This window comes from Bos mutus, chromosome 1 (genome assembly GCF_027580195.1).
Source record: "Bos mutus isolate GX-2022 chromosome 1, NWIPB_WYAK_1.1, whole genome shotgun sequence".
Taxonomy (NCBI): domain Eukaryota; kingdom Metazoa; phylum Chordata; class Mammalia; order Artiodactyla; family Bovidae; genus Bos; species Bos mutus.
The window spans coordinates 106577351-106602067 of NC_091617.1; the positions used below are offsets into that span (position 1 = coordinate 106577351).

At 42.7% G+C, this 24717-nt stretch overlaps 2 protein-coding genes across 2 annotated transcripts in view; both read right to left on the reverse strand.

The window, feature by feature from the left end:
• The window catches only part of SCHIP1 (schwannomin interacting protein 1), a 179303-nt gene extending 159103 nt beyond the window's left edge, over positions 1-20200 (reverse strand). The window contains exon 1 of the mRNA XM_070374090.1: positions 20166-20200. The gene's annotated coding sequence lies outside the window, so the exon portion shown is untranslated. The remainder of the gene's footprint in view (positions 1-20165) is intronic.
• On the reverse strand, positions 17827-18141 carry LOC102276866 (cytochrome c). Its single transcript, XM_005886660.1, has one exon. The coding sequence runs from the start codon at positions 18139-18141 to the stop codon at positions 17827-17829; it is 315 nt and encodes a 104-aa protein (XP_005886722.1).
• Positions 20201-24717: the final 4517 nt, after the last annotated feature.

A 24717-nucleotide genomic window follows, 5' to 3' on the forward strand; every position in this document is an offset into this window, starting at 1 on the left:
TGGCTTTCTGACCACTACATCTGCTTGGAGAAAGGAAACAGGACTGGGTTATTCTTATAATTTTATTCTAATCCAGGAATACATTTCAAAATTTACTGTATGACATCAATAACTTTTATGAATACCAGGAAATAGTTCTTATAAAATATGTAGTAATGATCTGATAAACAAAAACACCCATAAAGACAGACAAAGAGCATAGGAGAGATTTAGCTTTAGGTTGATATTACTAAATAGAATTATTGCTCGTATTATTTGCACTAGTGAGTGGAAGCAGCTGTATCTCCAATATTATCAATTTTGCTAATTGTTATTGATTATATTTTAAAAACTGTACTAATAACCAATAGCCTATAAATAATCTTTTATTATAAGGCTTTTCCACTTTATTATACTGTAATAGTTTCCTTGGTTCTTAATATGATGTGATTATTTGCTGACTTGGAAGAATACCTTTATTAGAATATGCATATGTGTTCAATTTATCTTTTCAATTACACCTACATTAAAACCTTCCAAATCAAGTTTGCAAAAACAGACAAGCAACAGAGCCTATATGGCTTGTGATCTCCTGCACTATTGCATCTGGTTAATGATGACAATAACCTTCAAGAATAAGCACTGAATTAATCGGAGGGTTCTGTGTGTGGCTCCCAGGGAAGTGTGCACTGCAGTCCAAAGGCTGGATCCAGAGCAAGGTGAGAGCTGGAAGCATGAGGAACACAAATCCCCTGCAACATCCAGGGAGATGGTATACAAAAGCACAGAGTTTCACCAATAGTAACGTAACCGTTTTTCACTCTTTCCTCTAAAGTGATTTTACTTTTCTTATTCTGGAAGAAGGAAATCAGCTGCTTCTCTACTTTCTCAATGAAATACATTTTGCTTCAGGTTATTCATAGTTACTCTCAACTGACAAATCTATTATGAAGAACAAAGTCGACCATTCTTTGGTTTGATTATCACTGAAACTGAGTGTTTAGTGCTCAGGTAGCCATTAGCTCAGTTAGTAAAGAATCTGCCTGCAATGCAGGAGACCCTGGTTCGATTCCTGGGTCAGGAAGATCCCCTGAAGAAGGGATAGGCTATCCACTCCAATATTCTTGGACTTCCCTTGTGGCTCAGCTGGTAAAGAATCCGCCCGCAATGTGGGAGACCTGGTTCGATCCCTGGGTTGGAAAGATCCCTGGAGAAGGGAAAGGCTACCCATTCCAGTATTCTGACTGGAGAATCCCATGTACAGTCCATGGGGTCACAAAGAGTCGACAACAACTGAGTCACTTTCACTTTTCAGCCATTTTCAGTGAATAAATTGCTCATCAGCAGAGACTCAAATGCTCTTTTCCCCTCCTCACTTATTTCTTGTGTTCAAAAGAAAACAAAAGAGAAACCTCTGAGTATGCTGTAATTTAAATAGAGGCAAGTCCAGATTGCTCCTGGGATTCCCTGGGATTCCCAGATGGTAAAGAATCTGCCTGCAATGCAGGAGACCCAGGTTTAATCCCTGGGTCGGGAAGATCCCTTGGAGAAGGGAATGGCTACTCACTCCCGTATTCTTGCCTGGAGAATTCCATAGACAGAGGAGCCTGGTAGGCTACAGTCCATGTGGTTGCAAAGATTCAGACACAACTGAGAAACTCACACACACACACACACACCAGGTTATTCCAATGCCTATAATGAGTCTATTTCCTGGGAATTTCTTTTCACTCTCATCAAATAACTTCAATGAATGATAGTCACATTCCTCAACCTGAGCATGGGCATCTCAGACTCCTGAGCATGGGCTCAGACTCCTCTCCCACTCTCAGTGGAAGAGTCAGGCTCTCCCTCATGTGGATCTGGGCACAGGGCTAGAGGGTGGCCTGGTTGGTCTGAGCTGGCAGTGGTGGACAAGGGACAGAACCTGGGACTAGACTCCTGTCTAAGGCACAGTCACTTGGCTACCACCTCCAGGATTTTGTCATACTATGTACCACCTCTGGCTTCCCAATGAGTCAGCAGGTAAAGAATTCTCCTGCAACGCAGGAGATGCAAGAGATGAAGGTTCAATCCTGGGTTGGGAAAATCCCCTGAAAGAGGGAATGGCAACCTGCTCCAGTATTCTTGCCTGAAAAATCCCATGGACAGAGGAGCCTGGTGGGCTACAGTCCATGGAGTCGCAAAGAATAAAACAAGACAGCATGCACACATACCACCTCTACTCCAACTTATACAATATTTTACGCTAAATCAATTGTTGTTCAATTACATTCATTCAAAGGAGAAACTTTATATTACTATGATAAATGGAATATAACTATTATGTGCTGAAATAGAAGTAAAGTATACACATATGACATTTTATCAACTTAAAATTAATTTTAACACCTCTGAAATTGAGATGTATCTTAGAATTAATGGCATCTTACAATTATAATTGGCAACATCATATTTTAGTAGCACATAAAATAATGATGTGTTTTACTTATAAGTGATGTATTAGATTTGATGAAATATGTAGATTCTATAAAAACAATGTTACTGAACTTTTAAAAATGAAAAGTAAAAGTGACAAATGAAAAACAGAATAAATCAAACTGACTTATAAAATGCGTGGTTGGGGATTTCCCTGGTGGTCCAGGGGCTAAAACTCTGCACTTCCAATGCAGGGAGCGCAGGGCTCCATCCATGGTCAGAGAACTAGATCCCACGTGCCACAACTAAGAGTTTGCATGCCACAACTAAAGATCCCTGCATGCCACAACAAAAACTAAAGATCTCACGTGCTGCAACTAAAACCCAGCACAGCTAACAAATAAATAAAATGTATGGTTGAATATAAGTTTCTTGTTGATTATAATGGAACTTTGGATCAAACTAACTAGAAATCCAGTTAGGATTTCTAGTTAGGATTTCAGACAAAAATAACGATCCACATCAATAAGACAAACCTGTTAGTTTCTATATTAACCCACTAACTTGCATTAGGACATGGCTTATGTGCATGCTTGCGTGCTAAGTTGCTTCGGTAGTGTCTGCCTCTTTGCAACCCTATGGACTGTAGCCTGCCAGGTTTCTCCATCCATGGGATTCTCCAGGCAAAAATACTGGAGTGGTTGCCATGCTCTTCTCCAGGGGATCTTCCTGACCCAGGATTGAACCTGCGTCTCTTATGTCTCCTGCATTGGCAGGTGGATTCTTTACCGCGAGTACCACCTAGGAAGACCAAGGATGTGGTTAAGACAGCTCAAAAATATTCAACTATTTAATCTGCTACATTTAAGTCTACATATACATACTCAGCAACTTTAGGAAGTGATATTTCAACATATCACTTAGTAAAACACAGAGGTACTTGTAAAATTCAGTATGTGGGAGTCCTTCCCTCTTGGTTGTCTATGCTTCTAATGGGCACTGCTGAGGGTTCCATTATTGAGGGCTTGGAACACTTATGATTATGCCTGAGCACTGCACCCCTGATTTATGAGGTCTAAGTAAGCTTGATTCCCAGGACAGTACTACATTTGTCTCATCCTAAGCAATATTCTCTGTGAAATTACAGGTTTTATGCATGCATTCCCTTCTGCAAAATATATATGAATGTAAAAACAAGACTGTCAAAAGACATTTGTCTGAGTATCACCTAAAAATTACTGTGTATCACACTTTGGGCAACACTCATCTCGATGGAACACCAAGTAGAAAGGACTCAGTGGAAATGGGGACAGTTGGGTTACAGCTAGAACCAGGTGGGTCAGGTGGGGCGAAGAAGGCAATCAGGAGGCAAAAGTCCTGCAGGAACTGTCCAGGACCTAGACCTCTGGAGAAGGCCCTGGAGTAGGGAGGTGCTACCTTTAGAAGACAACAGCATTCATTTTTCCATTTCTCTGTTCATTCATTGAAATATCTACCATGTGCCAGGCACTGTGCTGGGTTCTGGAAAGAAAGAGTTGAAAGAGGTCAAACAGTTCACAGTGTAGAAAGGAAATGAACAGCAGTGATTACAGCTGGGTTTCAAAATATTAGGGTGGGTGTAGACAAAGAGTCCAATGAAAAAAAGTATTGGAACAGGGCATTTAACTCAATGTGGACTGCCCAGGGAAGTCTTCCAGAAGGAGTGATGCTTGAATTGAGTCTTGAGGTGTAAGTGAAAGTTGCTGAAATCCTCCAGATGCCAAATGATGGAAGGATACCCCCATCTCAGGGAACAGCATGGTCAAAGTTCAGCAGTTTGTTAAGAAAGCATGATCTGTCACCCACAAATGAGAGATGTTAATATAATTGGAAAAGAGAAAGTGAATATCAGAGGATGGTAGAGAAAGAAGCTGAAAATGGTAGGAAATCTCAAGCTGGATGTGAAGGATACTGAACTTGACCTTGAAGTTCACAGAGACCTGAAGGATTTTAAGCCAGAAATGGCTGGATTATATGTGTGTTTTGTGTGTTGACTGATGTTGAGGAAAAGTAAATTCTGTATTAAAACATAACCTGAAGGCCTTAGCCAGAGTGCTAGACAGTCAGCACGTAGAGATCTGTATCATGTAAAAAACTGAAGTATGATCAGGACACAGGACTGTGGGCTGCTGAAAGGGCGTGAAAGGGCAAATGATTAGCACTGCGGATGTGAGGTGCTGAAGGAGTCCCACATAGGCAGGAGAAAATCTCCCAGGTGAGAATAAGAGTTTGTGAAGAAAGGAAGAGGAAGAGCCAGTGCTAACTTTCACAGTGAGCCTAGAGGGCTGGCTGAACCTCCAGCAGATGACAGCGACAGGGAAGGCTAGAGAGTGCTTGGAGGCATTCCCTCTGTATATCCTGAGATAACCCATTGTGTCAACTTTTATTTATACATCTACATTTTATTTATATATTTCTTTTTTTAAAAAAAGTGTTTATTGTGGAAACACTTCAAACATTTACATAATCGAATAGCACAATGAACCCCATGTATCCATCACCCAACTCTAGCAATTATCAGCCCACAGTAGCCTTATTTCCTCTGGATTATTTTGAAGCAAATCCCAGACATCATACCTTTTTAAAACAATGATCTTTATCCTTAACCCAAACCTGTGTCAGAATCATAGGATATGACGAACTTTGTACTGTGGCTAATTAAAAAATACTGAAAATTCACAAATACAGAAGCAAAGTCTACTCTCTAGTAAAGAGAAATTAATAATAAGACAATATGAACATGATGTTATTTAGAGAAAGGGGTATTTAGAGAATAAACCTCAGTTATTTAGAGAAAGGGGTAAAACAGAATAATTTAGAAATAATGCTCATCTGGTAAGCAAAGATACTAGTAAAATCCTACAACCTGAATTAAACTAATGAGGTTAAATATATGAGCAGTGTTCTTGCCTGGAGAATCCCAGGGACGGGGGAGCCTGGTGGGCTGCCGTCTATGGGGTTGAACAGAGTCGGACACGACTGAAGCGACTTAGCACCATATAAGCAGGAAACAGAAGAAAATTGGTTTGAAAATGTGTGTACTAAAGCACCAAAGAAATAAGCTATTAAATAGGAAAAGCAGAAAGACCTGGGCTGACGGTGGGATAGGGAAACAGATTAAGTGTAAGTTGGAATATAGCGTAGCTCATTTAAAAGAGATCCCAATTAATTCCTTCATGCAATAATTACTGAGCGCCTGCCACGTGCAGGGCACCATCATGTCTCTGGAATGTCACCGGCCTTTAGTAAACCATCTTCGCTGCTTAGAGGAGGTAACAAGTGGCCTTTAGTAAACCATCTTCGCTGCTTAGAGGAGGTAACAAGTGACCTGAGGGCAAGCAGCTGCGTGTACCTGATTCTGCCTGAACCTCATCCAGATTCTTTATTAAACACCTGGCTTCTTGAGAAATAGAGGCAACTGGAAGGGGTTCAAAGGAGTGGAAAAGAAAAAGAGGAAGAGGTTGGCTTTAACAGAAGGATCAAAGGAACGAAATATTGGGAACTTGGCTAAGCTGGGGGCTCAGGGTAAAAAATGAGCTATCTGAGGCATGTAAAGAGTGAAGTTACATAAGAAATATTGAGGTGGTGCAGAGGGCATAATGGAGAGCCTCGGACAGAGGAAGAGAGGGAAAGGCAGCTGCCAGGGGCAGGATAAGGCACTCAGGAGGCCCAGGGCTACAGACAGCACATTCTGACATCAAGTGGGACTCTGTCCAATGGTTACAGAACGTGGGCACTATTTTTAACCTTTCAACTTTAGAAAAGAAAGTGTTCTGAATCACTGCTAACCCTGATGAGCAGCATGGGAAGGGAGAGGAAAAAGTATTTTCTCTCAAATGTAATTCATAGATAAGTTCTAATGCTTCTCACTCCCATGATGGTTTCTCCAGTCAGCAAAAGTCTTACCGGGGATGGCAGAGCAACAGAGTATTAGTTCTCTGGTTAATGTTTTACCTTTTCACTTTAGGTCTTAGTGACCTTATTTTGGCAACTTTTTTGGTTCTTGATCAGTTTCTTTCATTCAGACTCTGGGTCCTTATTTTGTGGAAGGAATTACTTTTTTTTTTAATTTTAAAATACATCATAAATACAAATCAGGGTCTACAAGCCTTTATGTAGAGTTTAAAGAACGATGATGTGAACACCAGCATTTCCCATCTCTCCAGTTAAAGTCAGATCCTTCTTTGAGGCCCTCTGGGTATCACACCTTGATCACTTTTCTTCCTCTGTATCTTCTTTCTATTCCTCAACATTATCCTAAAAGTTAGCTTAACCTCTTCCTTAACATTTTACAATAGGGTATGATCCAGAGCTTAGCTAAACTACTCCAAGCTATTGCTGCCTCAGCATTCAATGTTTTGGCTAAGAGGCCTGTGACGGGGGTCCAGTGGGCTTAAACTGATGCCAGCCCCTCATGTCATCAAGCACATGCCCTGAATAACAGCCTGCAGACTCACAGCAAATGTGCACTCCTGATATAACTCCCCAGCAGCCAGTGATACATTGTCTTTCACCTCCCAGGGCTTTCCCCTTGTGCACCCCTTAGATAAGACCCCCAGAAGCTTACCAAAAAAGTGAAAGCAAAGTTGCTCAGTCATATCCAACTCTTTGCAACCCCATGAACTGTAGCCTATGGGGTTCCTCCATCCATGGAATTTTCCAGGCAAGAGTACTGGAGTGAGTTGCTGTTTCCTTCTCTAGAGGATCTTTCCGACCCAGGGATTGAACCTAGGTCTCCAGCATTACCAAAACCCTGCTCTTTTTGGTTCCAAATACGGCTTATTACTGTCATCATATCTCTGGTTGTATCATGGTCTCACGGTGGGCTCTTCCCCACTCTCAGGACAGCACTGCTGAAGGCCAAACAAACTCAATTATTTCCACAGAGGACAGAAAAATTAAAAATATAATTGAGTTCATGACATTGGCTACTCAAGTTGCTTAGACAAGTAGGTGGATGAACCTTAAGTAGCACATCACTACACTGAAGTTGGAGATGTACTTTATTCTTCCCTGTGGACAGTGTTCTGGAAGAAACTCTCATTCAGTACCCCTCAGAAATGCCATTGGCGATTCCACATATCTGGGGGCAGGGACTTCCTGCCCCAGCCCTGCAGAAGCATCCGTTGGGCAGCAGGCCTGGTGCAAGGAAGTGGCACAATGAACTGCATTTCCCTTTTCCTTCTGACCCCTTTCCTGAGGCTGGAGTCACCCGTGCGTGGTCCTCCCTGATCACACTAAAGCTCACCAAACACTTGGCCACTGCCCAAAAGTTTTGCCTCTGCACCGAATCTCAGTCCCCTCACATCCAAACTCGTGGAACTGGACCAACAGGGGTTTGTCAGGCTCTGGACCACCTCTGCTGGCAGCCCCAACCCCCTCCCTTCCTCCCAGCACCACATCAGCAAGGTTTTACTGTTTTTGGTGACTTGGCTAAACAGGCCAGGGGGTTCATCCTATATGACCTTTCCTATGTTCTTTAGCAATTCTGATTGAGGCCAGGGTGATTATGAATTTTAAATAAGTGAAAGGATCAAAGCTGATGAAGACAAGATGCAGGCAGTTTTAAACTTTCTGATTTTTTTCCCCCCACCTCCCTAAGAACAGCTTAAAGAGGCATGAAGTCATGAAGTAAGGGATCTGGAAACTTCTACTCAGCAATTTATACTAGGTTTTTACAAATATAAGACATTCCATTAAGGCTAGGTAACACTCTGGTATTTCTAAAATCCTGTGAAATTGGTGTATCTCAGTGGAGACATAGGGTATTAGAAACTGATGTCTGAAAATTATTGCTATAATATCTAAAATTCCCTCTTCTCTCTCTTTTTAATCCAAGAAGTCCAAGATCTTATGGGCAGAATATATGGCTTTTAGCAAAAGCTGGCTCTTGAGGTTTGAATTGGCTCAGGCTCGTTCTTCTCTGTTTTTAGATCCTCTCTAGTCATTCATTCAATAACAAACATTTACTAAACATCTAGTAAATAAGTGTCAGGTACAGTGCTAAACTCTGGAATTTCTAAGAAAAATCCTGACATTGGTACCTCCTTTGGAGGGTGGGCAGTTTGAAGAGCTAATAGAGAAAGAGATGCAGATAAAGAAAGAAAAGCAGTAGTGTTCTAGGTGTGCCAATGGGAGCATTCTCAGGAGCCAATGGGGGCAGCATGGGGACAGTTATTAATTCAGGGAGAGAGAGAAGTAGGAATTGGGTGAGGTGGATGGTTTGTTTTGCAAGAGGCTAGTCAAGGCTATGGTTTTTCCTGTGGTCATGTATGGATGTGAGAGTTGGACTGTGAAGAAGGCTGAGCGCCGAAGAATTGATGCTTTTGAACTGTGGTGTTGGAGAAGACTCTTGAGAGTCCCTTGGAGTGCAAGGAGATCCAACCAGTCCATTCTGAAAGAGATCAGCCCTGGGATTTCTTTGGAAGGAATGATGCTAAAGCTGAAACTCCAGTACTTTGGCCACCTCATGCGAAGAGTTGACTCATTGGAAAAGACTCTGAGGCTGGGAGGGATTGGGGGCAGGAGGAGAAGGGGACGACAGAGGATGAGATGGCTGGATGGCATCACCGACTCGATGGACGTGAGTCTCAGTGAACTCCGGGAGTTGGTGATGGACAGGAAGGCCTGGCGTGCTGCGATTCATGGGGTTGCAAAGAGTCGGACACGACTGAGTGACTGATCTGATCTGATCTGATCTTAGGGAAGCCATGAAGACCTTGAACTGAATTATGAATTACACTCTCAGTGCACATCAGAGTCTGAACAAACTTTTGATCAACTCTTTTTCAGAAGCCCAAGAAGCTGACCTTGTCCAAATTCACACGGGTGGGACAGGATTTGTTAACGTGTAACACTTGCTGTTTCCTTTCCATTCCATTCCTTCTTCCCCCCTTTTTGCAGCCGGCTGTGAAGGGCCACTTTTGCTGGACCACACTTGTACCCAGAGGTGAAGACGAAGCTGCTTCTTCGTTGGTATTTACAGTTCAGTGAGACCACTTGCTTTTTTAATTCCTAGGTGTTTGGTTTATATAGATTGGGTGTTGGGTTTAAATAATTCATTTGGGGGTGGGCGTTGGTCCTATCCACTTTCTCTTTCTCTTCTTCAGTTTCATCTCAAAATTGGAAGGCAAGATATGAGTCTGTGAGTCCCTGGCTCCACCAGCTCTAGCTGGAGCCTGTGGTGTGGTGTTTCACCTTTCTGCATCCAGTCCCAAGTGTTTCTTTGGTGATACCTCTCTCTGCTCTGCGGACACAAGATTCTGGTGGAAAGACCACCACCTGACTTTCACACCCAGTGGAGCCGTTCACTGGTACGAGGTGGCCTGAAGCCAGCTGCCTTTCTCTTCTGCTCCTCCACCCCTTCAGCTCAGCCTGGGGGCCAGAGTGCTTCTCCCCCCAGCTATTGGAGAAGTACGTTCTTCTGCAGGTGAGCTAATGGGTTTCCGTGTTGTGCTTTATGGATCTCTGCATTTGCAGGGACATTGTGGGGGCAGGGCAGTATGGTGGCACTTGCCATGAGGGGACAGGAAGAAGAGATAGCCATGAGCTGAAAAAAGAAGATAGCAGCGAGGGGAATTCTCTAGAATTTTGGAAGCTGAATTGCCTCTGTCGGGGAGTAGCTGATGCACCTGAAAACTATTTGCAAGACTTTACTGCCCTAGTAAAATTAGTACTGAAATGCCTGGAATCTCTTCAAGAGATTGTGATGTTCACTTAATGTTCCTCTTCTGGCAGAAAAAAGGTGAACTCGGTTATTCATGTGATTAGGCATCAGTTGTGTAAAATGATGTATGTAGGCTAATTCCTATTGACCCTTCAGAGAGAGAAATCACATATTGTTATTCAAGTAGCGCATGTAATTTTATCTCTTTTTACAAGCCCAAATCAAATAGATTACTTCCCTGAGCTATGAACAACTTGAAATGCACATAGATCTTCTAGGTTAAAGTGCAAGAGGATAAGGACTTGCATTTGAAAGAGCAAAGTCTGTAATTTGGTGCCACAAAGATTCTGTTAAATGGCTATAGAGGAGACAGGCAGATTCCAAAACTGTAAAAATTTTAAAGGAGAAATAAAAGATAACAGGGTTTCCCTGGTGGCTCAGTGGATATGAATCTGCCTGACAATGCAGGAGACATGGCATGGTTCGATCCCTGACCCTGGAAGATTCCACATGCTGTGAAGCAACTAAGCCTGTGTGTCAGGATTGAGCTTGTGCTCTAGAGCCCAGGAGCCGGAACTACTGAAGCCCGTGTGCCTTGGAGCCTATGCTCCGCAACAAGAGAAGCCACTGCCATGAGAAGCCTGTGAACAGCAACTAGAGAGTAGCCCCCTTTCACCATAACTAGAGAAAAGTCTGCACAGCAACAAAGACCAGCATAGTTAAGTTTAATCGCTCAGTCGTGTCTGGTTCTTTGCTACCCCATGGACTGCAGAACACCAGGCTTCCCTGTCCTTCCCTGTCTATCCCTGTCCATCACCAACTCCTGGAGCTTGCTCAAACTCCTGTCCATCACGTCAGCGATGCTATCCAACTATCTCATCCTCTGTCGTCCCCTTCTCCTCCCTCCTTCAATCTTTCCCAGCATCAGGGTCTTTTCCAAGGAGTCAGTTCTTTGCATCAGGTGGCTAAAGTATTGGAGTTTCAGCTTCAGAATCAGTCCTTCTGATGAATATTCAGGACTGATTTCCTTTAGGATTGACTGGTTGGATCTCCTTGCAGTCCAAGGGACTCTCAAGAGTCTTCTCCAACACCACAGTTCAAAAGCATCAGCTCTTCGGTGCTCAGCTTTCTTTATAGTCCAACTCTCACATCCATAAATGACTACTGGGAAAACCATAGCTTTGACTATACAGACCTTTGCTGGCAAAGAATGTTTCTGCTTTTTAATATGCTTAAATATGCTTAAAGACCCGGCACACATAAATAAATAAATAAATAAATAATTTTAAAAAAGATAACATGGGGTTGTCATGGGAAAAAACATTTTATATTTACTTACTTAAGCAGTCTTCTTGAAGGTAGAAATATTGGCTTAGCTAAAAAGTTCGTTTGGCTTTTTCTATAACATATTATTGAAAAACCTGAATGAATCTTTTGGTCAACCCAATACTTCTCAAAACCATTACCGTGACTCCCCTGCCCAGGCCACTATTGTATCGCCTCTACTCTGGATTACTGAAATAGCTGCCTGTTGAATCTCCCTGCTTCACCTCTGACCCTCACAGTTCACTCGCCTCTCAACCAAAATTATTTTTTAAAGATCATCTTTTAAAGCTTACAGTTCTCCACGAGCTTGTCACTGTCCACAGGATAAAATTCAAGCTTCTTACCCCAGAGACTCCTCAGGCTTTCTCAACAGAGACAGTATGTGGAGGACAGGAAGAGCAGGACAAGTCTTCTTGTGTGTGTCCATCCACAGCAGTGCACGAAGTTTAGCATCCCTGGTCCTGCCCACAAAAGCTAACAGTGCTGTTCTCAACTCTGTATTTTGCATCCAAATCACCAGCTGCATATCCTCACACACCATCTAGGCAGGGGAAGGAGGGTGGCATCACCCCCAGCTGAAAATCCCCACTAGGCTACCTGATCTGGCGCCTGCCTACCTCCAACCTCAGGATCTCCGCATGGGCTCTTTTCTCTGCCTGGACTGTTCCACTCCCAGACTAGCCATGTTTGGCTCCTTTTCCACATTTATGTCTTATTTTAAAATGTCACCTCCTCAGAAATATCATCCCTGGGTCACCTCTTCTAAAATAGCAGTACAGAGTCACTCTCACTATGTATACTTATCACGATACACACTTTTCTCCTTTGTTTACTTATTTATTGTCTGTCTCCCCTCTCTAGAATGTAAGTTCCATGAGAACAGTCTGTTTTGTTTGCTGCTATACCCCCAGAGCCCGGGGATAAATTTTTATAAATATTTGTGGATTGAATAATAGATGCCATAAGGTTATTTTTCATTTAACCACATACATAATACATACTGGGAAGAAGCAGAAAAGCATTATCAAACTCATTTTTTAGATAAAGTACCAAGACACTAAAAATAACAAATCTCACACTGAATATTAGTGATGGAGGAAGGAACAAAACCAGAAATGCCATTGCCGCCTTATTAAGTCACAGTGGATTATTCAGGACATGGTGATCTGTTAGACAGGTCACAATGAAAGACATATAACATAGAGTTGTTGGTGTTGTTTAGTCATTTAGTCATGTCTGACTCTTTTGTGACCCCTTGACTGTAGCCCACCTAGCTCCTCTGTCCATGGGATTTCCCAGGGGAGAATACTAGAGTGAGTTGCCATTTCCTTCTCCAGGGGATCTTCCCAACCCAGGGATAGAACCTGTGCCTCCTGCATTGGCAGGCGGATTCTTTATCACTGAGCCACTAAGGAAGCCCCTGTAACATACAGAGACATACATAATTAATAAATTCTCTTGTTTCCACCACTTTGAGGCTAAATGTCCATTGTGGCTACTACTATATGTATATTAACTGGATTTCATTTTACTTTACAAGCTATTATACCTTTTCAAATCTAGCCTCAATAATTTAGATTCACCCTTTGGAGAAGGAGATGAAAAAGGAAATGTTTTATTATTCTCTGTGAAACAAGTCTGAAAACCCATCTCTCATCTGATTCTGCTGCTGCTGCTGCTGCTAAGTTGCTTCAGCCGTGTCCGACTCTGTGCGACCCCATAGACGGCAGCCCACCAGGCTCCCCCGTCCCTGGGGTTCTCCAGGCAAGAACACTGGAGTGGGTTGCCATTTTCTTCTCCAATGCATGAAAGTGAAAAGTGAAAGTGAAGTCTCTCAGTCATGTCCAACTCTTAGCGACCCCGCGGACTGCAGCCCACCAGGCTCCTCCATCCATGGGATTTTCCAGGCAAGAGTACTGGAGTGGGGTGCCATTGCCTTCTCCGCATCTGATTCTAGTAGCTGACAAAACTAATCCACGAACAAGGCATCACATGCGACATAGCAAACACGTGGCAACTGGGTTCTCTCTCCACTCCTGCATCACAGCAGGTACAGCTCACAATCTTAGTACCTCCTCTTGCTGAGCACCCATTCCATATGGGACTCTCAACCGAGTGTTTCTGGCAGCAACTAGCAATGAACTGGAGTTGACATACAAGTTAAACATCTATTTGCCAGCCCTAGAAGAGTGGAAAGAGTAAATCTTTCCAGATCAATCTGAGTGTGAATACCACATTTGCTCTCTGTCATGTGTGAGATCTTGGTTACTCACTCTCTTTCTGTTGGTCTCATAATATCAAACTTGTAGGGTTGTTGGGGAAAATTACAAATAATGGCAGTAAAGTGTTTATCACCATGCTTGTTGCAATTAGAATTTGCTAAATAGTAGCATAGGTCTGTGGTGAGGAGAAGGCTTTGTTTAACCCCCAAGAACAGAGAGGAGATATTATCTTGGAAGGCAGGAGGTGGTGCAGGTAACTGGAAACAGTAGATTGAGACTGAGTGTTGGACTAGATGAGTGGTTCCTAAACAAATTGTACATAGGCCCCAGCTCAGATCTACAGGTCGGAAACTCGGGATGGATCCCAGCATTGTGTGTGTTAACAAGCCTTGCTGATGCATGCTCTCTCTAGTTTGGGAAGCACTGCAGTAGGGAGAGGGAAGGCAGAGGATGGATAGATGTGGTAAAGTCAAACAAGAAGCATGTGTGCTCACCTGGTGATTAATCAGAGAGGAAACAAGAAGTGCCTCCCCTAAAAGAAGATGTGGCCATGAGTACGCCCCACCCTAGCAGCCGCTTCCACAGGCAGGATAGCAGTTTGCTATAACCAAGGACAGACTCGGAGCTCACCGAGAGAGAATGGGTTTGTAGTACAAAGCAAAGGAATAGCTTCCCAAATGCGGCCCAGATGCAGGGAGACCACAGACTGGAAACTGAAGGCTCCTTCTCTGAGCAGAGGAAGGTGGCCCTTGTTCTTGGTGGTTTCAAGTGAAGCTTTGACTGAAGGCAAACAGCTGATCTAGACACTTCCTCAGGCTCCCCCAGCTTGGTAATTTCATGAAAGAATTGCATCTGACAAGCTCAAGGTGCCTGGGGCCAGTGGGAAGGAGGGGGCATCAAAGATGTGTCAAGAGATCCAACTCCATGGGGATTTCTCTGCTCCACCTGCTCAACCTAGACCATTGCATTCCCCCATTCCAACTCTTTCTGCCAGTATACAGACACAGAAGTATGTCTGCTGCTAAGTCGCTTCAGTCATGTCTGACTCTATGTGACCCCATAGATGGAAGCCTACCAGGCTCCCCCATCCCTGGGATTCTCCAGGCAAGAACACTGGAGTGGGTTGCCATTTCCTTCTCCAATGCATGAAAGTGAAAAGTGAAAGTGAAGTCGCTCAGTCATGTCTGACTCTGCACTTCCAACTTTCCTGTTCTTCCCACAACCACGTGTATGAGTATTACTGTCTTTCCCAGGAGGCAGACCATGGACCTGAGGCTCAGATACATAAAGGAACTAGCCCAGAGTCTCACAGCTACTTTAAGTGGCCGAGGGTAGATCCTAAACACCAGTGTCCTGACAGAGGTGGTGTTAATCCACCGCTAGAAGATTGGCTACAGGGGTGACCTACCCTTATTTGGGTTAAAAATGACAGCTCTCAATTCCCAGCCAATGCACGTGCTGTGATTTGTGTTTCCAATGGAATGTTTCTGCTGCTGCTGCTATTTATCATCACCTTTCTAAGCTGGTGGAAGGAATGTTTTCAATTTAACATTGTGTCCTACACACAGCCCCATTGCAGGTATGGCAACCCTGATCTTAAATGGACAGCAGTGAATGATTAAAACTCTGAGAGTGGCACTAACCATGTTCTTAAAGACAGCAGTGGGAATGTGTTAGGAGATTTTACTGAAAGTTAGTAATTGGTTATTACTGAACCACTTATAATATGTGGCTTCTAATAACAACAACAACAAAAATCCATTAAAAATGCTGTTTAAACTTGCTTTTGGATAGACCACCTTTATTGAGATTCTAAGGTGGTTACCCTTGGACTGCAAGAAGATCCAACCAGTCCATTCTGAAGGATATCAGCCCTGGGTTTTCTTTGGAAGGAATGATGCTAAAGCTGAAACTCCAGGACTTTGGCCACTTCATGCGAAGAGTTGACTCATTGGAAAAGATTCTGATGCTGGCAGGGATTGGGGGCAGGAGGAGAAGGGGACGACAGAGGATAAGATGGCTAGATGGCATCACTGACTCGATGGACATGCGTTTGAGTGAACTCCGGGAGTTGGTGATGGACAGGGAGCCTGGTGTGCTGCGATTCACGGGGTCGCAGAGTCGGACACAACTGAGTGACTGAACTGAACTGAACTGAAGGTGGTTACCATTGTTCTTCACGCATATGGACTATCTTTGTGTGCATGCGTGGTTAAGTTGTTTCAGTCGTGTCCAACTGTTTGACACCCTACAGACTGTAGCCCGGCAGGCTCCTCTGTCCATGGGATTCTCCAGGCAAGAATACTGAAGTGCACTGCCATGACCTCCTCTAGGGGATCTTCCCTACCCAGGGATCAAACCCACGTCTCTTATGTCTCCTGCATTGGCAGGCAGGTTCTTTGCCACTAGCACCACTTGGGAAGCCCATGGATTATCCTTATACCATAGGGAAACAACCAAATATTCATATCTCTGAACACAAAATAGGTGGAAGTGAGTTTGATTTAAGAAAAACTTCTGAGCAATGAGCCTGGTTAATAATTAGGAATGGATTTTCTAGGGACTTGGGCATTCTTTCTTGAAGGGTGGGGAGAAGGGGGTGAAGTAACAGGGATTCTAAAGTTGTGCTAAAGAGCTGGTTTCTGCTCTCAAAACTCATTTCCTCCTCTGCAAGGAACAATATAGTTTCCTAAGTCATAGAGAAAATAATGAAAAATAATATTTATGGAGTCTCTACTGGATTCCAAGATTCCTCTAATTTATTTATGATCTGTGATTTTGTTTTTAATTATCTGAAGTCTTAGGATCACATAATTTATACATTTTTGTTGATTGTATATCTCCTTTAATGTTTCTAACAAGTTGGCCAAAGCACCATTGCCAATCACATATGATAATTCTACAGTTATATGTGTTTTGGAATAGCAATTTAAAAGACAGTCCTGAATTATAACTTTAGTTTGACTTAGTAAAGAATTCAAAAGCAAAGTTTGCCACTATAGCTCATGAAACTAAATTTTAAAAGCATGTGACCTTGTGTGTGTACTAAGTCAATTCAGTCACGTCTGACTCTTTGTGACCCTATGGACTGTAGCCTGCCAGGCTCCTCTATCCATGAGATTCTCCAAGAAAGATTACTGGAGTAGGTTGCCATGCCCTCCTCCAGGGGAACTTCCCAACTAAGAGATTGAACCCACATCTCTTATGCCTCCTGCATTGGCAGGTGGGTTCTTTACCTGCCACCTGGGAAGCCCATGTGACCTTGCTTGCTTGCTTCCTTGCTGAGTTGCTTCAGTCATGTCTGACTCTGTGCAACCCCATAGACAGCAGCCCCCAGGCTCCCCCGTCCCTGGGATTCTCCAGGCAAGAACACTGGAGTGGGTTGCCATTTCCTTCTCCAATGCATGAAAGTGAAAAATGAAAGTGAAGTCGCTCAGTCGTGTTCGACCCTCAGCGACCCCATGAACTGCAGCCTTCCAGGCTCCTCCGTCCATGGGATTTTCCAGGCAAGAGGAGTGGGGTGCCATTGCCTTCTCCGCATGTGACCTTACAGATCGCCTATGAAATATGAAAAGAATTAAATATTCTTTATATGCTTTATACATGAACTGCACTAAAATGCCTTTCATTGAATAAAAGGCAACATTTTAGATACAGGGGATTTTAATTAAATTGGTAATAGTTAAGACCAAAAAGATAGAGTGGACATTACCAGCTTACCTTCAGCCCTTGCCTTTAGCAGGCTAATGAATATAACGTGAAACACAGGTGAGTCTTGCTGTTCTATGACACAGTGAAAGGATATCCTCCATATTTAAATATATTAATGTAATCAGTTATATAAACTTAAATGTAAAACCAGTTTCCTATAGGTTTTGAGATGGCATTCACCATCTCTATGAAGAGCTGAACACTACTCATCAAGTCCCGTCATGTCTTTAGAAGGGGACAACAGAGATAGTACTTGCTGGACTAGCATTAGTATCAAAATTCAAAAAGCTGATCATATTAATTTAACCATGAGTCAGTCTATATAAATCAGGACTATCCAAAATAAATATCCTACCAGATATTCATGATTGGAACGCTGCTATATGAGGTCTATTTAAATGTGGTACACATAAAAAAGCTCATGAGACATTTCTGTTTTGTAATAAACAAGGCAATGCACAACTATTACTCATTAGTAGCTTTTGGGGGATAAACTATTAAGTCTGCCCTTTCTGCCATCTTTTTAATGCCCGTGAAGATCATTTTTGTTCCACGAATGTACTTCTTGGGATTCTCCATATACCCCATCAGTGTCTCCTCTCCCCAAGAGATGCCTTTGTTTCTGTTGGAATCTGTGTAAGAAAATCCAGGGGCCTGACCTGTCTTTTGCCCAAAAAGACCATGGAGATTTGGCTCAATCTTGTGCCTGCCTCCCTTATCCATGGTATGGCACTGGACACACTTCTGAATAAAAATCTTGTCCTTTTCAACATTATCCATGTTTAGATTGTTCTCTTTTCACAATGTCCTGCTCTCCAAGTCCAAGGACATGCAGGTCTGAGCCTATGTCCTGGTAGGTTCCTCTAATTCTGATGACGTTGTTAATTATTTACTCTCTTTAGAAATAAGGAAACCAAGGTTCAGACTGGCTGTGTAACTTGCTTAAGGTTATGGAATAAATGGAGGGAATGGAAAATTTAACCCAGATCTGATCAGTTCCAGCTCCAATGGATCTTTCCATTTTACTGGAAAGTCCCTCACAGAAATGCCCTGTTTAATGGTGAGGAAACCGAGGCACAGGTAAAATAAATCGCTCAAGAGATCTCCTCTAGTTGATGTGTGATTGAGGGTCAATATGTGAAATGTTCAGGAAGCCACATCTTTTTTCCTTTTAACACTTTGATTTAGCTTATAAAAGATCACAGTATGTTACTTTTAGAGATTTTCCAGCTTTGGGGATTAGACTTTGTTTTTCTTGGCAGTGTTCATATTTGAAAGCAGTATATTCGACACTGCTTTCTGGATTTAACTTGAAACAAATGAAGTAAAATTATACTCACACTCCCTGCTCTCTTCCAAATTATGAACTCAAAATTTAACTTTCTGCTCAGGACATCAGCTTTTGGGCAAGCTATAATTCTCACTTTGCCCAGCCATCACAAGTGAGAAAAGAGGAACTCTTGCACTAACAGATCCCTGTTGATAAAACAAACCTTTTTTTCATGGACGTTCTGTCTTTAGAAAACAAGTAGATAGAGCACTTGTTAGTTAATAATAAAACAAATTCTTCAGTGACTACTCAGATGAATGAATATTTTTTAGAGGCATGGGGTATGTAAGGAATTTTAATCCAGCCTCCGGGTTCACTCCCCCACACAACAACTGTAGAGAAACCACTGGCCTCTGAATGATGAATGGCCTCAGACTCAACCAGGAGGGAAGACAAGCCCAATCCTATCATTTGGCATCACTCTTTTTAAAAATTCCTGGTGGACTTCTATTTTGGCTGTAGCTGACGAATGGGCTCAGTTAAAGAGCTTTGCATACATTGTAAAATGACCATCAAGTGTTTCTCCTTTTATGCCATCCCGTCTCTTTTCACCCTATCCACAAAATCCCAACCCCAATCCCCAAATACATCTCAGCCTCTCACAGACACACTTCTATTAGCACATCTCTAGCTGTTAAAAAGTTCTATTCATTAATTTCAAATTAATATCTTAGGGGGCTCCAGGCCATGGGAGAAAAGAAATCAGGAAACTGAATTAGTAAATGACAGAGCAGTAAGCACCTTAAATGAGACTTCTTGCAGCTCTTTGCCTGTGGATGACACAGAATTTCTGAGCTTAGAAAAGCTCTTTTCTCTGCAGGTGGTACTGTGGGGATACCGGAGATGCGGTTCCACGATCATAGATCACAGTCTTATCCATTTGTTTTAGTCTCTACTGCAATACTCCACACAGGCATCCCCACCCCCGCCCGTGCTCTGTGCAGTCAAATCCTACTTGCTAATCAGCCAGGCTGAATGAAGGGTTAAGGCTGCAGCCTTCCATGCCAGCAGACGCTGCAAACATTTCACGTTCACTTTCTACAGTCAACCCTGTAGCTCCATCTCCTGTAAAGCCTTCAGCATTTGCAGAAGTATTATTTCCTCTCACCTCTGTCTGGCTTAGACTTGCAGCTGACCAGGTTCTATAGCTTAGAAGTCCAAACTCACCCCTGCAGGGTCTTACCTAGAGTCTGTCTCTCCTCCCCTGCTTGGTCCTGGAAAGCCTCAGGGCCTCCTGTAACCTTGATGCCGCCTCCCCACTGGAAGTTGAAAGCATCCTCCTTGGCTGCATTACTGCACATTTTCCTAGTAAGCTGGTTTTTTTTTTTTTTTCCCTTCAGCTCAAACTTCTTCAAACAACACCATTTCTATTGACCCTGAATTTCTCTAGCCCTCTGTAAGGGCATTTCCAACTGGGTAGGCCAGAAGAGAGACTGTAGAGGGCAAATTGGGGAAAGAAGGTTTGGAAACTCACCTGCACAGCTTCGAGGAGAGGAGCAGACACAGGATGGGGCTGCCTGCAAACTTCCCAGGGACCATCTGCAGCCAAATCTCTTGGCCTTAAAGCGACAGGGCGCTTTTCACCATATAAGGAAAACAGTTTCACTTGTCTGCTTTGGGACCTGTTTGGGCAAAGCAGCTCCTTCGCTGGACATTGCGGAGGCTTAAACCAACTGGGAAAATCTGGAGCCTGTCAGTTCAAGAGGATCTGTACATAGTAGGCAGCTTGAAAACTGCTGGATAAGGTACACAAATGGTATTTGGCAGGCCATTTTGAAGACTGGAAAACCCTTTACCTGGGGCTTGCGCCCTACAGAAAGGGTTTACCTTGACTGGGAAGTCTGCCTCAGTGACAGGAAAAGGGCTCTGCTCCTATTTCAAGTTTGGCTTCCTGGAAACAAACGAATGATCTTGCTCATCTCAAAAAGAAGAGGCAGTTGCTCCTCGCTTCCTTCAACACTCAGAAGAGGACAGCAAAGTAGCGGGGCTTGTGGTTGGAGATTTTGGTTGTTTAAGATACTTTAGCAGTGCTTCCCTCAAAACGAGGGAAATGGAGATGATTTTGTTATTTCAGCTCACCTGGCAGAGGCCCTTCCTAAATAGACACACATACATACAGATCTTGACCAAGGACACCTCCACTCATGAGCACCCCTTTCAGGCCCCCTTGGCTGAAGCCCACAGCTGAAGTCTGAGGAACGCTTTTATCTTAACCGGAAGGCATAAGAATGTGTCTTAGCAAGAGCAAACATTTTCTGTGTGGTACAGAAAATGTTTGAGGTGTATTAAAAGAAATTATAAAATGTTAGATTCTGAGGAAAAAGGTGGAGCTTAATTTAGTTATCACTTGGATGGTCACACATTTTTCTCTTTTTTCCTTCCTTTTTGCTTAATATATTTAATTAATTATTACTTTTTAATTGAAGTATAGTTGATTTACAGTATTATGTTGGTTTGAGGTATAAAACATATAAGATATATGTGTGTGTGTGTGTGTGTGTGTGTTTATGTGGAGGGGGAAATGGCAACCCATTCCAATATCCTTGCCTGGGAAATCCCATGGACAAAGGAGCCTGGCGGGCTCCATGGGGTCACAAGAGTTGAACACAATTTAGCGACTAAACCACAATATATATATCTGTATGTATATACATACAGATGTATATGTATGTGTGTGTGTGTGTGTGTTAGGTGCTCAGTCGTGTCTGACTCTTTGTGACCCCATGGACTGTAGCCCACCAGCCTCCTCTCTGTCCGTGGAGTTCTCCCGGCAAGAATACTGGAGTGGGTTGCCATGCCCTTTTCCAGGGATTGAACCTGGGTCTCCCACATTGCAAGCAGCAGATTCTTTACTGTCTGAGTCACCAGGGAAGCTCATATATGTGTGTGTGTATATATATATATTCTTTTTCCTTATAGGTTTTTACAAAATACTGACTTTAGTTCCCTGTGCTATACAGTAGGTCCTCATTGGTTTTATATATATTAGTGAGTATATGTTAATCTCATCCTCCACTTTGGTAACCATAAGTTTGTTTTCTATGTCTGTGAGTCTGCTTCTGTTTTGTATATAAGTGCACTTGTATCATTACATACCCCCACCTCCCCAACACACACGCTTTTTCTTCACTGAAACTAAATATTGTTTCTTTATTGCCAGCTGACTATGCCTAATACTTGGTATCTGTATCATAGATTTTGGATTAAAAAATATATATGTAATTTGGCCCTGGATTCTATAGTCTCATGCTGCTGCTGCTGCTAAGTCACTTCAGTCGTGTCCGACTCTGTGTGACCCCACAGAAGGCAGCCCACCAGGCTCCGCCGTCCGTGGGATTCTCCAGGCAAGAACACTGGAGTCGGTTGCCATTTCCTTCTCCAATGCATGAAAGTGAAAAGTGAAAGTGAAGTCATTCAGTCCTGTCCAAATCTTCAAGACCCCATGGACTGCAGCCTACCAGGTTCCTCCGTCCATGGGATTTTCCAGGCAAGAGTACTGGAGTGGGGTGCCATTGCCTTCTCATACTACCTTCATATTTCACTTTCTTCCATAGATTTCGAGTCTTTAAGGACAAAGGTCACTTCATATCCTTCCATACTCTGCTTAATACCTAGCATGGAACAAGCATAGAGCAGGCGGGGAAATACTTGTTGGATTAAATCAGTTGAATAGGACCCAGGGTTTTATATAATGTCTACCTAGTTTTATGAATAAAATGTGTTTTTATAAGATTATTGTTGTTAAATAAAGCCATGATTTCTTTTCTTGGCTTTTATATCAACTAGTATTTGTTTTCCATGCCATCACATTTTCTTCAAGGGGAAAGGTTAAAGGAATTTCTTTGAAAGTAATCATTGTGATAAACTCTTTGACCTAGCAATCTATTCTTAGAAAATTAATCTAAGGAAATAATTAAACAGAAGCAAAACATCTGATAAGTAGAGATGTTCATTATATTGCTGTCTGCAATAGCAAAAGCAAGAGATGACCTGAAGACTCCAAAGTCATTTACCTTGATACATCAATAACAATAGTTCACATTTAATGATTGCTTACCACGTACCAGGCACTGTTCTAAGCACTTTAAGAAAATTAATTCGTTTAATCATGACAAACCCATGTGGTTGGAGTTGTCATCAACCCCATTTTACAGACCAGAAAACTAAGGCACAGATGTTAATAAGCTTACATTTGAATTGAGGTGCTTTGGCACTAGCATTTAGACTAGCATCATCCTAAACTCAAGGAGGGCACGGTAATCCAATCCAGTGTTCCTGCCTGGAGAATCCCATGGACAGAGGAGCCTGGCAGGCTACAGGGCATGGTATCACGAAGAGTCAGACACGACTGAAGTGACTGAGAACACACGCACTCATCCTATGCTCTCATCAGGACTCATTGAGCATAATAGGCATCGAGGATAGACAGAGTAATAAAATTAATCAAATGGCCTTCACATAGTCATTAAAAATAATAATTATGAAAGCTCTATACAAACTTGGAAACATGCTTATGATATAAAGTTAACTGAAGCAGAAGATAAAATACCTATGATTGTAACTAGTGTTAACTGTCTCTAAGAAATGGATGGCCTTATGCAAAAGAGAAAACAGTTATATAATAGTTTTGGACTATGATATGATTTCTCTAAAATTGTCTTAAATGTTATTTATGGTTTTCATTTTTAAATTGATAAGAATTAATACTTGCTGCAAATACATTGACCTTGGCATTCTTTTGTCTCTAAGCCCATCTAAATGATGCTATCAGCCTAGATTAGTGAGTGTCAAGAGGTTCTTTTGGTGGTGCTATTATCCCAGGAGAGCTCTCTGCCAGCCGAGTGATTCACCACACTTGGGGAAGGGACCTGTATGTCGCATCCCCACACTACTGTTCAGTCACCCTTGAATTGACTGTACATCATATTTTTCAATGTCCATTTTCACCTAGTGTCTTATGATTTGTGGACCTGCCCTGGTGGCTTAGTGGTAAAGAATCTGCCTGCCAATGCAGGAGATATGGGTTCGATCCTTGGTTGGGGAGATCCTCTGGAGAAGGAAATGGCAACCCGCTCCAGTATTCTTGCCTGGAGAATCCCATGGATGGAGGAACCTGGCGGGCTACAGTTCATGAGGTCTCAAAAGAGTCGAAACGACCTAGCAACTAAACAACAACAAGGATAAAGCTTTATGTGATAGTGTTGTTCAGGAAAGAAGTATAACCTACATTTTTCCTTATGTAGGAAGGCTTCCAGTGAGGGATTCTAAATCTGATAATATTTATCAGTAAACAAACAGATATGTCTTAGAAGATGGGCTTATTCTAGGATTAAAGAGGGCAACTTGGTGTAAATTAACCAGCAATTAAGATATTATATGTATTGCTTGAAGCCGTTGAGGGTTGTATGAAATGAATATATTTATACCTTATAAGGTGCTGCAAAATCAAACAAGTTAAGCTCTAAAAAACAAACTGAAAACTTGCTTCAGGAGGCATTAATATTTTTATAGTTTTGACCCGGTAATCATACTTTCTTTTCTAAAATTGAAAGTGAAACTCTCATTTGTGTCTGACTTTTTGGACCCAATGGACTATACAGTCCATGGAATTCTTCAGGACAGAGTACTGGAGTGGGTAACCTTTCTCTTCTTCAAGGGATCTTCCCTAGAAGATCTTAGGGATCGAACCCAGCTCTCCTGCATTGCAGGCGGATTCTTTACCAGCTGAGTCACAAGGGAACCCAAGAATACTGGAGTGGGTAGCCTATCCCTTCTCCAGGGATCTTCCCAACCCAGGAATCGAACCAAGGGTCTCCTGTACTGCAGGCACGTTCTTTACCAACTGAGCTATCAGGGAAGCCCTTTCTGAAATTAGGTCAGAGATATTCTCTCATGGGAGAAGGGAAAAGAAAGGGGGAGGAGGGACTTCTCTGGTGGTCTAGTGGGTTAAACTCCGAGCTCCCAAAGCAGGTGGCCCGGGTTTGATCCCTGATTAGGGTACTAGATCACACATGCCACAACTAAGA